We start from the raw sequence: 14,583 nt of genomic DNA on the forward strand, positions 1-14,583 counted from the left end.
ATGTACAATGAATGGACATTTCTTTTTTTTTTTATGGGGGGCTTGGTGGTGCTCTTAGGTGAGCTGTCACAGAACGGCACTGTAGTGGCACCTTACAGTTCTAGTGTGAACGTGCCAATGCAGATTTACTTGGTGTACACATAGTTTCACAGTAACCTGATTTTCCTTTGTTATTAAAGCTAAAGCAGGATGAAGATATTTCTGCCAGTCGTTTTGAGGATAATGAAGAACTTCGCTACTCCTTGAGATCCATAGAAAAACATGCTCCCTGGGTGCGTCATGTTTTCATCGTAACAAACGGTCAAATACCATCGTGGCTGAATCTGGATAATCCACGAGTCACCATCGTAACACACCAAGTAGGACTTCTATTTATTTACTTTACTAAGTGATTGTAAACCCTTACAGTACATATACCCAGTGACGATCGCAAAGGAAAGAGAAAGAAGATAGAAATTACACTTGGTACTCTCAATTGAGACAAGTACACAGTATAGAAGAATATACTTTGTTCATATTTCATGTCTGAGGTTTACAACCACTTTAAATGAAATAAGTTTTCCTCAATGAAACAGTTTGAGTTTCTTGCTTACCAATGGCATTATTTTACTGTTCTTTATGTTCTACCATTTTAGCTGAGGTGTCAGTTTAGGTATCCAGCTACATGTTTCCAGTTTTAAAAAGGAGGTGTTGAAGTGACAGAAGTGGGAATCATTTCACAGTGACCCGTGTCCTCTTGTCTGTGACCTTTATACTTACTGTGCTAGCTTATTTATGGTTTTGGCCTATGTGCCGTGAACTGATTGACATGTTCGTTTATCACCAAGCCACATTTTTTTAACCATGGTTACAACTGTGGTCTGACGCAAAGCCAAACAAATCTTGTTTATGGATGATCCAATGGAAAAAGATATGTATAACTGCGTGCCCTGTGAATCTGAAAAATTTCCCCTGCTGGAGCTGGACTTGCCTGTATCAAAACATTGCTCACTAGGAGGGCCAGCTTTTGATCTCATGCACATTTCTTCATATTATATCAAATAGAGTTTGATTTATTTATACACACTAGCTAACACCACAAAGGGCTTGTTAATACTTTATAACTTTCACAACATATATTTTAGTTTCGATAAATACACTTGGATTTGTTTAACAAATCAGCTTTAACAGTGCAGCATGTCCATGTTAAGGAAAGATGATATCCTAAGCCCTGTACACACGATTGGTTTGTCTGATGAAAATGGACCGATGGACTGTTTTCATCGAACAACCCGATCGTGTGTGGGCCCCATCGGTTTGTTTTGCATCAGTGAAAAAAAAATAGAACATGTTTTAAATTTTTCCTATGGATAAAAAACCGATAGAAAAAAACGTCTGTGTGGAAGTCCATCGGTCAAAAATCCACGTGTGCTCGGAATCCAGTTAATGCATGCTCTGAAGCATTGAACATTTTTTTCAGCACGTTGTAGTGTTTTATGTCACCGCATTTTGGTACGGTCCGATTTTTGACTGATGGTGTGTAGGCAAGACTGATGAAAGTCAGCTTCATCGGATATCCGACGAAAAAATTCATCGGATTAGATTCCATCAGATATCCGATCATGTGTACGAGGCATTAGGCCCCGTACACACCATAGAATCCATCCGCTGAAAAATCTCAGCGGATCGGTTTCAGCGGATAGATTCTATGGTGTGTACATTCCTGCGGATATTTATCCGCGGAAATTTCCCGATTCCAGCTGATAAAAATTTGTAGACATGTCTACAAATCTATCCGCTTGAATCGATCCCAACGGATTGATCCGCTGGTCTGTACAGACTCACCGGATCAATCCGTCCGAAGGGATCCCCGCATGCGTCGTAATGATTCGACGCATGCGTGGAATTCCTTATATGACAGCGTCGCGCTCGTCGCCGCGTCATCATCGCGGCGACGGGGGCGACACGTCATCGCGAGGGGATTTCGGCGCGGATTTCGATCCTATGGTGAGTACACGCCATCGGATCCAAATCCGCTGAAATCCTTGAGAGGATTTATCCGCGGAAACGGTCCGCTGGACCGTATCCGCGGATAAATCCTCTCGTGTGTACTAGGCCTTAGTGTCGGAGATTCCAGTAAAACTTTTATCTTTGTACCATGTTATTTACAAGAGCCCATGCAGTTGTTCACTTTTAGTGAATGGAGAAATGCCCCTAGGAAGGAAACCAACTGTACTCATGCAAGTATGTACTCTTAAAGTAAGCTGTATTAAACCCAAAACCAAAAATAATATATATTGCAGCTTATCAATCATTAGATGTGGTGGCTGAATTAGTTTTATCACCTCCTGTGATAGGACACCTTCGGGCAGCAGCTATGTCTGTCTAGGAAATTTAAATGCACTAGCAAATTCAAGCCAAATTCCAGCTCACACTTTATAATCAGCAAACAGTTTGTTTTTCCTTTTTAGGGATAATGGTTTTACAAGAATATATAGAAGCTGGTGTTTGTAGGCACCCCTGCCAGCGGTAAATAGTTTGTCTCATTCCTGTATCTGATACATCTGCTGGAGAGCTTGTTCTAGTGAAAAACAACAGTTACTGCTCAGATCACCAGTAGAAAAGAAATGAAAGAAAGTCTAAAAAGGAAACTAATGCAGTAGCATTGCACTGATACCGATATTGGTGCCAATGTACCAAGAGCTCAGATACTAAAACCAATACTTTTTTGCTATTTAATTGTGACTTGCATTGACTTCTGTTAAATGAAGTCACAAGCCGCAATGAAGTTGGAGGTCCAAATTGCACTGATTTGCGGCTTGGAAATCGCTCTGAAGTAGCGCGATTTCAAAGCCGCACTGTTCTGGATCACCAGTAGAGAATAAAAGAAAGTCTAAAAAAAGGAAACAAAATGTTACTAAGCATTTGCACAAGTACTTGTAGTCATGCAAATGCTCCGATACTAAAACAAATTATTTGCGATTTCATCAGTGTGATTTGGACCTCTGATTTCATTGCGGCTTGCGCCCATTTAACAGAAGTCAATGCAAATCGCGATGAAAGCCTAAAAAAGTCGTGAAGGAACCTTTTTCAAAGTCGCTGCGACTTGAGTCGCTACAATTTGAACAGTTACATTGCCAGCAATGGGGTGTGACTTGTAATGCAATTTTGAACTGTCAAATCTCACTGGTGTGAACTCTAAAAAATGAATGCATCCAAGGGAAAAATAGGTATTGTTTATTGGTATCGCCGAGTACTTGAGAAAAAGTATCGGTACTCGGTCTTAAAAAAACTGGTATCGGTGTAGCTCTATAATGCAAGCATCACAACTAAGAATTGGTAAGCTGCAATATAATAAAGGTTTGCTTTTGGGTTTATTATTGCTTTAACCTCGTTTGCACTGAGCGTACACATATATAAAACTGCAGTAAGCATCTGTGAGAGGAGCTAACACTTTCTCACTCTTACGATAACAATTAAAAAAACAGTTCTTGGCTGGAGTTCTACCTTAAACTCAATTTATGTTGTCCTACCTACTGTATGTGTACAGTTCAAGCAGAACTATAGCACTTGTACATTATGGAAGATTTGCCTCTGGGTTTGGCCTCCTGCAGCACTGGTCGCTGTTACTGCTCCTCCTTCCACTGCTGTCATCTTCTCCACTAGTTCTTCCAGGTCTGGATTATTTTCGCTTTTGTCAGTTGGCAGCCACCGATAATACAACTTTTGTGCGTGTTTTAACCGTTTATAAACGTCCTGTTAGTCAAGGGGTCAAAAAAAGCTCAGGGTTTTGTTCAGCCAATTTCTGGCTGTTCTATAAAAGTTAAATGGTGCAGATGTAGAGCTGCTCGTTCACTTTTACGTTACTGTGGCAGTAGCAATTAAATTAAGTCTTCACTTTTTAACTTGAACTAAAATATGGTAATAAGTAAGTTACTGTAGATAAAATATTATTTTTTTTATTTTTTTCAGTTTGTTTATATTAAAGAAATATAATATAAACCCAATGCAATAACTAACTTGCTTGTTTCTAGCCCTCGCCACTTCAGAAACTGAGCCAAAATTGTTATAATGTTTTTTGTGACCTATCCATGTTTTTCATGGTATTAAACCATTTACAGTACCACCGATAATGATTGTATTTTGTATTTTTCATCCAGTCTCTCTCAGATCAGGGACATATGGAGAACTCTACAGTGTCCTTCTGTGTACTTTAGTCTGTAATCCCTCTCAGGTCTCTGTCAAGTACTGTATGAGCACAGACAAATGATCTCGCTTGTCCAAAAGCCATTATCAGCTGTCAGTAGCTCTAAAACCTTGTTGAAAGATCTATTTGTTATGTAGTAATGCCTATGTTTTAGTGGTGAAGAATCAGAGCATCTGTTAAGGGTAATAAAGTATCGTAGTCCTTTACACCAATGATTACCATGTTAGCACTCTCTCAGCCAATTTGACCAGACTTTAAGCTACTGCATTTGGATTATCCATGATGATGTCTTCTTTGTTTTCCTTACTAGGAAATCTTTTTGAACACTAGTCATTTGCCTACCTTTAGCTCTCCTGCTATTGAAAGCCACATTCATCGGATTCCTGGACTTTCTCAGAAATTCATATATATGAACGATGATGTTATGTTTGGTACACATGTGTGGCCTGATGATTTTTATAGCCATTCAAAAGGTCAGAAGGTAAGCATAAATTCATAAACGGGATTATAGAACAACAACACAGATCATCTGAGTGCAGAGGCTCAGCGATGTATCTGGCTCCAAGCAAAGTAATACATTATATAGTAGGTTGAACCTTCCCCTCTCCTACCTTGCACATACAGTCCCCTTGAAATTTTCCACATTTTGTCATGTTACAGCCAAAAACTTAAATGTATTTTATTTTGATTGTATGTGATGGACCAACACAAGGTGGCACATAATTGTAAGGTGGAAGGAAAATGATAAATGGTTTTCAATTTATTTTTTTACAGGTAAATATCTGGAAAATGTGGTGTGCATTTGTATTCAGCCCCCTTTACTCTGATACCCCTAACTAAATTCTAGTGGAACTAATTGCCTTCAAAAGTCAGATAATTAGTAAATAGACTCCACCTGTGTTTAATTTAATCTCAGTATAAATACAGCTGTTCTGTGAAGCTTTCAGAGGTGTGTTAGAAAACCTTTGTGAAAACAAACAGCATCATGAAGGCCAAGGAACACACCAGACAGGTCAGGGATAAAGTCGTGGACAAGTTTAATGCAGGGTTAGGGTTAGCTTTGAACATCTCATGGAGCACTGTTCAAACCATCATCCGAAAATGGAAAATGGATGGCACAACTGCAAACCTACCAAGACATGGCCGTCCACCTAAGCTATAAAAAGTTTAAAGTATTCAGCGCAGAGAAAATACACACAATGGTAAAATATATATGCAAGCTGACACTTAAATAATTCAAATAAAAACCTCACAGGTACAAAAAAAATCTGAAATGGTTCAGCGCAATAAAAAAATAAAAATTAACTAGAATACAACAGTACATGTGTGATCATCCAAAGATAAACTCATTGGTAAAGGTAATCCAAATAGCCAACAATGTCACTACATGCACATCAAAAGTGTCCAAAGGCAGCAGTATCCCACACGTGAAAACGACCGACAAAACAATGAAGCAGTGATCCAGGTCACTCCACCACAGACAGCCTAGCCTCTCATCTCATGGATTCGACCCGAGACAGGTCACTGAGCCATAAAATTCACTCCTGGGATGATGACGGTGTAACAGTAAGCAGATGAACTTCCACAGCATATGTTAAGGTTAAAAGAGAGGAATGGGACAATCTGGTGCTCATCGTATAAAAATGATTTATTTTACAATAAAAATAGAAGGAAGTACTCACAAAAGAAGCACTCACGAACGAGTGCCAGTTATGCAAACATGTGTGGTTGTTTACAAGTTGTATAATGGCCGTGGGTGACGTCAGACGAGACTCCTCCCCACCCGTATGCGTTACGTCCTGTAGGTGGGGACTTTGTCAGCGTAGGGACGGAAGCACGTCCACGGCCCGCAATAACTTTATATATTTACCCTAGAACCGTCAATCAACAAATAGCACTCTCAGACTGGGCGGACCTAACCCCCGCCCAATCTAGTGAATGACAATTCAATTCTAGGAGAGCCGTCGATCGAGGGACAAATCGCTTAAAGGGTCACTAAAGGATTTTTTTTTTTTTAGCTAAATAGCTTCCTTTACCTTACTGCAGTACTGGTTTCAAGTCCTCATTGCTCGTTTTTGCTTTGAAGTTGCTGTAAAACTGCTCTGATCTCCACACTTCCTGGTTGTCTGGCTCCTTATAACCATCATACTGGGAGCTTTTCACGGTGGTCTAAGCTGTCATTACTGTGTGTCTAAAACTTAACAGAACCAATCAGATTCATTTTAAAAACAAAACACTGCCCTGGATTTGTTTGTTTTTGTTCTGTGTGTCTCTTTACTTCACATAAACATGGAACCAGTTTAAAAACGAAAGTGAAACTACAGGCACATTATATGGTTGATTTTTATCTATTTTTAATCATTTTTAAAAGAAATCAGTTAACTTTTATGTCTCTATACCCTGTAAACAGTCATTTCAGCCAAAACAATTTTTTCCTTTAGTGATCCTTTAAACTTAAAATCCCGTCTAGGATTGTGGAAAATAAACGATTTTGTTTCCTTTCTGGTTTCTATGCATGTGGCAGGTGTGCCACTTGTAAACATGCTAGAAATAATATAAAAAAAACGTAAAGAGTTTAGCTCATCAGTCACAAATAAAAATGATCAAATTAAAGATTTAGTAAATTGTGCCACTGTGGGTGTGGTGTACATGCTCGAGTGTGACTATATAGTATATTGGGAGGACCTCGAGAGCACTACACGTAAGAGTGGGAGAGCACATAAGTAATATTAAAAGAGGTGTCACGACTCAGGATCTGTCATCAACGGGATCCGAGACCTCTTAAATTTTGGGGAAATTGAAAAAGTCCCTAAGCATTGGCGAGGGGGTCATTACATTCGCCAGCTTAGTCGCAGAGAGTCCTTCTGGATTTTTGAGACCAAGGTAATGGCGCCGGCTGGCTTGAATGTTGATTTTGACCTCAATTGTTTTATTTCTAATAGATCATTTTTATTTTTAATAAATAACTTTATTGGGTTAATTTTTTTCTTATGATTATTATGCTGTCAGGGTATTTTAATGTACACTTTTATATTTTATTAGATTCATTTTGTTATGTGTAATGCATCCTGTTTGCTATCTGATAGTGGACTGATAGACGTCAGTTTACTATTAATAGCGTTATATTTTTTGAATCTTAATATTTGTTCCTTTTTTTTAGCTCCGGGTGGAGTGTTACTTTAAAGGGTGTTTATTGTCCCTTAAAATTTTTCGGACTTTGATGTCTTTTATCAATTTCTTAGTGAGAGTGTGGATTTTTACTCACAATTGTTAAAAAGGCATTCTTATTATAAGTCTTTTGTCCTTGCCTTTCTATTAGTGCAGGGTTGGTTTAAGCGATTTGTCCACCCAGTCTGAGAGCGCTGTTTGTTGATTGACGGTTGCTAGGGTATATATATATATATAAAGTTATTGCGGGCCGTCTACATGCTTCCAACCCCATGCTGATGAAGTCCCTGCCTACAGGACGTAACGTGTACGGGGGGAGGTGTCACGTCTGACGTCACCCGCGACCATCATTCAGGTTGTAAACAACCATACATGTTTGTATAACCGGCACTTGTTCGTGAGTGTTTCTTTTGTGAGTACTTCCTTCTATTTTTATTGCAAAATAAATCATTTTTATACGGTGAGCACTAGATTGTCCCGTTCCTCTCTTTTAACATTAACATGTGCTGTGGAAGTTTATCGGCTTACTGTTACACCGTCATCATCCCAGGAGTGAATTTTATGGCTCAGTGACCTGTCAATGAGGTGAGAGGCTAGGCTGTCTGTGGTGGTGGGACCTGGATCACTGCTTCATTGTTTTGTCAGTCGTTTTCACGTGTGGGATACTGCTGCCTTTGGACACTTTTCATGTGCATGTAGTGACATTCTTGGTTATTTGGATTATCTTTACCAATGAGTTTATCTTTGGATGATGGATTGTTATATTTTAGTTAATTTTTTTATTTTTTATTGCGCTGAACTATTTCTGTTTTTTTTTTTTTTTCGTCCACCTAAGCTGACATGCCGGGCAAAGAGAGCATTAATCAGAGAAGCAGCCAAGAGGCCCATGGTAACTCTGGAGTTGCTGCAGAGATTCATAGTTCAGCTGGGAGAATCTGTCCACAGGACAACTTTTAGTCGTGCTCTCCACAAATCTGGCCTTTATGGAAAAGTTGCAAGAAGAAAGCCATTGTTAAAAGAAAGACATAAGAAGTCCCTTTGCAGTTTGCAAGAAGCCCTGTGGGGGACACAGCAAACGTGGAAGAAGGTGCTCTGGTGAGATGGGACCAAACTTGAACTTTTTGACCTAAAAGCAAAACACTATATGTGGTGGAAAACTAACACTGCACATCACTCTGAATACACCATCCCCACTGTGAAACATGGTGGTGGCAGCATCATGTTTTAGGATGCTTTTCTTCAGCAGGGACAGGGAAGCTGGTCAGAGTTGATGGGAAGTTAGATTGAGCCAAGTAAAAGGCAATCTTAGAAGAAAACCTGTTAAGAGTCTGCAAAAGAGACAGGTGCGAAGGTTCACCTTCCAGCAGGACAAGACCCTAAACCAGTGTTTCTCAACCATTTTACCAAGGAACTGGGGGGCGGGCCTAGTTTGGCATCCTGCGTCTATGGATGCAAATGCTGGACTCAGGAGCGCGCCTGCAAGATGACCTCTCAAGAGAGCACTTCTCCTAGGGGGTTATACGATGCGGTGAGGAGCTGATAGCTCCGCCGAGGGACCTCAAAAGAGGAGGCTTCGGGCCACTCGGTGCAAGACGAACTGCACAGTTAAGGTAAGTATGTAAGTAAAAAACAACACGGCTTTACAATCACTTTAAAGGAGAAGTCCAGCCTAAGCTTCTTTGGCTGGGCTTTTCCTTTGGGTCACAGGAGTGCAATTCCTTTTGCACTCCTGTGACCCATTTCCAAAAGACAGCAGACTGAAGTCTGCTCTCTGCTGACGTCACAGGAATCGGTCCAGGCACCGCATCATTCCGACTCTGGGAGTCTGGATCCTCCAGGTGCCTGGACTGATGCCCGTCTCAGCCTCTCAGCGAGCCGCTTATAGCCTAACGTGGCCGCTCCCCACCCCTCCACAGCTCAGCGCTCCAGTGAGTGTGGAGGAGCAGAGAGGAGAGCTGCTGATTTGACAGTCAGCAGCTCTCTGCTTGGGGAGCTGTGAGAACCGAGCCATCAGCGATGTTCGATCCCTCGGTTCTCAGTGTAGAGGTGACGGGGGACAGATGCAGCATCGGACCAATACTGCATCCACTGAGGTAAGTATAATGGAGGAAAAAACCCCAAACCCATACTTTTCTTTTACGTATTGCCCCCTTAGGGTTTGCATGTATTGGCAGCACTGCAAGTCCTGGTGCCTGACTTTTTTCATGGCTAGTCCTATATTGTCATCAGTTTTGCCCTATTCATTGCATCACAAGTCACGTGACTTCTTCAGGTGATCCCCTGAAGAAGTCATGTTACCTGTGATGCAACACGTAAGGAAGTGGTGACATCATTGTCAGCTCAGAATACAGTGATTCACAGGCACACTGTCGGTCTGTGCGTGTTTTCTGAAGTGCAGTTTATAAACTGTCCACCACTCCACTATTTTTTTTAAAGTGCAGCGGTAGAGAAGTGGTTAAGATAAAACTTTTAACAAAATGCTAGGTTAATAATTAAATAAAAAATATTTTACTTGTATCTGATTTTTGTTTTTAAAAGCATAATTTGGAACAAAAAAATTGTTCTTCATAAAATGTTTATCAGGTATTAAGAAACAAAATTTTTTTTAGACAACAGATTTCTGGGGCTTTCTGATTTTTAATAGCTTGGGAATGCAGCTTATACAACAAAAATTAATTCCCTAAATGGAACAGATAATGAGTAATACATTTGTGTTTTTACACGCAGGTTTATTTGACGTGGCCTGTTCCTAACTGTGCAGAGGGATGTCCAGGATCTTGGGTTAAAGATGGTTATTGTGACAAAGCTTGCAATAACTCTGCATGTGACTGGGATGGAGGGGATTGCCTTGGTAAGCTCCTACTTTGTCAAATCTTCGCCACAGATTCGAAAATTAAATAAATTTGATGCTTTTTTTTTCATCCTTAAAAGACATTTGTCAATAAATATGGACTATAAACACCTTGTCATATATATTTTTGCAGACAAATAGAAAACAATTTATTGAATTATTTAGCAAAATGAAATACAGCTTCCATCAAAGTAGACAAAATCCAAGATAGGTGGCACAGTGGATATCCGCGTAAATAGCAGCATCAAGTGTCACATAAATTTATAAGACTTTAAACATTCTCTAGGTCATTCAGAAAGTTTTACAAGCTCAATCCATATCATGTATCACAGACTTTAAATAGGAAAAGAAACTGAAAATGTTTGCCCAAGAGATAAAAAGTAGCAGAGCAAAGGAGAGCACATACGTTATCTTGTATAAGGCTAAAACTAAGTTGAAGCGGAAATAAACCCATCCATTTAGCAGTTTCAAAAAACAGTTTGATTTTCGGCACGTGCCCGTAATGTAACACTCCCATCGGTTGTGCCCTCAACTAAATTGTCAAACCGTCCAATGGCTGGTGTCATAACTGAACACATGTGCAGCATTATGGAAGTTGTAGATTAAACACATACAGTCCTCCTCTGTGAGTTCAGGGATATCTCCTTGCTAAGGCCCCTTTCACACTGGGGCGGGAGCCGCGGTGGCGGTATAGCGCCGCTAAAAATAGCGGCACTATACCGTCGGATTTGCCGCAGGATTCGGCAGCTAGCAGTGTGGTATTAACCCCTGCTAGCGGCCGATAAAGGGTTAATACTGCCCGCAATGCGCCTCTGCAGAGGCGCATTGCGGGCGGTATTGCCGCGGTTTCCTATTGTTTTAAATGGGAAGGAGCGGTATACATACCGCTCCTCTCACCGCTCCAAAGATGCTGCTAGCAGGAGTTTTTCTTTCTCTCCTGCCAGCGCATCGCCTCAGTGTGAAAGCCCTCCGGCTTTCACATTGAGGTTGCTGGGCAGGAGTTTTTCAGGCAGTATAGCAGTGCTATTTTTAGCGATGTACCGCCTGAAAAATTCCTCAGTGTGAAAAGGGGTCTAATGCGCATACAAAAAGAAAACAGGATTTTTGTATTAGCTGTAAAATCATTTTCTTTAAGTTCATTGTGGGACATGGGTCACACCTCTGTATTTGTGGCCTTACGTTCGGCACTGCTTTCTTAGTTTCCAAATCCTCCTGTAGGTGGCAGTATAACTCAAATGTCTCGGAATTCTGTGGCGACAATTGTTTCGAATAGAGTGGAGAGAGATTTGAACACCTGTCGGTTTTTTTTCTGCTGTCTGTGCCTCTGTTAGGGAGGTTCACCCTCTATTTTCTTTATTATCAAAAGTGAAAGTAAAAGAAAATATTTATTTTTTATTTTTTGATTGACACCAGAACAGTTATAGAGGTTAAATCTTCCATTGAAGACACTAGTTCTGGTATTCCCTTACTTTGCGGGATCTTCTGTTTTAAATATGGGACAGAAAGTGATGGGAAATGTTCCCAATGGAACACACACAACAGCAAACCGACAGGGGTTATAACCCTTCTCTACTCTACCTGAAATGAAAAGTAAAGTTTTGCCTTTAGCTCTTCTTTAACAGGAAATTGTCCCTGGATAGTTTGTGGCAGACCCAGGGGCGGACTGACCATTGAGTCACTCGGGCACTGCCCGAGGGCCCCATGCCACTAGGGGGCCCCATCCGGGTTGCCAGGCTCAGTAAAACCAGGGACAGTATGTAAAAATCAGTTTTTTTTAGATCTGTCCCTGATATGTCCGAAAATGACATGCTTTTAATGTGAATATCCCAAGATTTTAGCTGCCCGCCTCTGCACTACCTCCTGGCGTGGTGGTCATCTGTAAGCCAGAGGGGCCCCATAATCTTCTATTGCCCAGGGGCCCCATGAGTTGTCAGTCCGCCCCTGGGCAGACCATAGTTGTTGTTTTAATGATGTGACTAGACAATTTTATATGCCAATTTGACATGTCTATACATTTAGATTATTGTAGCTTCCTTTATGTAAACATGTTATGATTTGTTAAAGAATTGTTTTTTCCCCACTCCTATAGGTAACACAGCAGCTGGTCGTTTTGCACCAGCCCTTGCTGGAGGAAGTATTCTGAATGGACAAGCCTGGCAGCCTGGAGTGGGAATAAGTGGCACTTCCTATTGTAATCAAGGCTGTGCTAATTCATGGCTTGCTGACAAGTTCTGTGACCAAGCCTGCAATGTGCTCAACTGTGGATTTGACGCTGGCGATTGTGGACAAGGTGAAGTAGATTAAAGTGTTTTTGCTGTTTCAGGAATTCTTAGGAAACATTAAGGGCTCATGCACACTGCATCTTAAATAAGTTGCTCCTACAAGCTTTTGAGCCTTTTTGACCTCTCTTTTTTTTTCTGCCTGGAAACTCCCCTCTATGTTGGCCAATAAAGGTATCCATTTCAAAACCGTCTTATCATTTAGTCACTCTCACCCACCTCATTCAATGTCCCGAAATCCCCCCTCTTTGCTACGATATGGGGATGAAGATGTGTTCCCGCACGTTTCATTCAAAGCCCCAAATTTTTCCTCTTACAGTTGTGCTCATAAGTTTACCTACCCTGGCAGAATTTATGATTTGCCCATTTTTCAGAGAATATTAATGATAACACAAAACCTTCTCTTTGACTCATAGTTGGTGTTTGGCTAAAGCCATTTATTATCAATTAACGATGTTTACTCTTTAAATCATAATCACAACAGAAACTACTCAAATGACCCTGATCACTACCTGTTTCAGAGACAAAAATAGGATTGTGTGGGGAAATCCCATCTCTGAACTCTGTCACTTTAATAAGTGTCTCCATTGGGAAATTTACCCTCAACCTTGACCATAACACCCAGCTGTCAACCATGGAAGTTGGTTGAAATTTGCATTAGGATTCTGCACTCAGAGCTTAGTAGGAACGAAAACCTGATGCAGTTATGAGAAGGGGCTTGCTTTTGTATACACTTACCGCTTTGTTCATCATATGACTTCAGGTACATTTATTCACTTGATTGTGCAAAACCTTTATCCCTAATGCTGATAAAATGAACCTGTGTATTTTATTTGCAGATCATCTTGGAGAATTATACAAGATAAACTTTCTCCAAAACCAGACCCGTTATGTTGTTCCTAAAGGGGAAAGTTTGCCCTACTTCAGCTTTGCTGACATAGCTAAGAAAGCAGTGGAGGGAAGCTATAGTGAAAACCCAATTATTCGCCATGCTTCTATTGCTAATAAGTGGAAAACTGTTCATCTGATCATGTATTCTGGAATGAACGCTACTGTAATTCATTTTAACCTCAGCTTTCATGATCAGAATGACAAAGAGTTTAAAATGCAGATTTTTATCGATGTTGACACAACCGAAGAACAAAAACTTAATATTACACCATCTTTACAAGAAAAGAGGGATATAGTAAGCACAACGCTTACCCCAGAAGCAGAAATGCTGTTCGAGGACATTCCTGAAGAAGACCGGTTCCCAAAGCTCAAGAAGGAGAAACAAGATGAAGAAATCCATATACCATATATGAATGTATCTGCTCTTCCAAACAGTATACAGCTGGCCCTACAGGATCTTGACCTGAAGCTTAGCAAAGGTGACATCACATGGAAAGGGTACAACATGTCAAAAGTGGCTTTACTTAAACAATTTGGTAGCATCAAGCCACAGACAGAGCAAGTTTTATATGCCACCAAACAGGGGATCAATTTAGCACACATATCTAAAAGCAAAATGGTAACTGAAAACAAGGCTGTTTCCAAGAAAATTACCTTTAAATCAAGAGAACTAGGGCATGAAAATGGGAAATCTACCACGAACAAGGAATCCCAGCTTAAGTTCAGTGCCCTGGGCTTCAAGGTTTCCAGATTGCCTGGAGATGTAATCAACCAAGAACCTGAAATACCTAAGGAAGACAAGTTTGTTCAAGGAAGGAAACTCCATAGTTATCAGCCAGTTTATGAAGGATCCTTACCATGGGAAAAAAGAAAGTATTTTAAGGACCTCTTTGATGTAAGTAACAATTTCTGGTGGCATAGTCACAATTCGCTATGATATTTGAATTATACTGTTTTTTTCATTTCCCTTCAGTCCCTTCCTTTTTTTTTTTTGTAGTGTAGGGGAAGACCAAACCCCATCGCAGAAACACAGATCTGTCTTCCTCTAGTCAAAGAATTATCAACGCAGTTAGAAAGCACTCCCTAGGAGCACACCTAACCCTTTGAGCATCCCTGATGTTAACCCCTTCCTTGCCAATGACATTTGTACAGTGACGGTGCTTTTTTTTTTTTTTTCTAGCACTGATCACTGTATTGGTGTCGCTGGT

General features: G+C 40.5%; 1 protein-coding gene across 1 annotated transcript in view; it reads left to right on the forward strand.

Moving 5' to 3' along the window:
* The window catches only part of GNPTAB (N-acetylglucosamine-1-phosphate transferase subunits alpha and beta), a 134,704-nt gene that overhangs the window by 65,254 nt on the left and 54,867 nt on the right, over positions 1-14,583 (forward strand). Inside the window, exons 9-13 of the mRNA XM_040344292.1 lie at positions 180-359; positions 4,497-4,667; positions 10,082-10,205; positions 12,295-12,495; positions 13,324-14,270. Coding sequence (XP_040200226.1) covers positions 180-359; positions 4,497-4,667; positions 10,082-10,205; positions 12,295-12,495; positions 13,324-14,270 — 1,623 coding nt within the window. The remainder of the gene's footprint in view (positions 1-179; positions 360-4,496; positions 4,668-10,081; positions 10,206-12,294; positions 12,496-13,323; positions 14,271-14,583) is intronic.

The sequence above is a fragment of the Rana temporaria genome, chromosome 3 (assembly GCF_905171775.1).
Source record: "Rana temporaria chromosome 3, aRanTem1.1, whole genome shotgun sequence".
Taxonomy (NCBI): domain Eukaryota; kingdom Metazoa; phylum Chordata; class Amphibia; order Anura; family Ranidae; genus Rana; species Rana temporaria.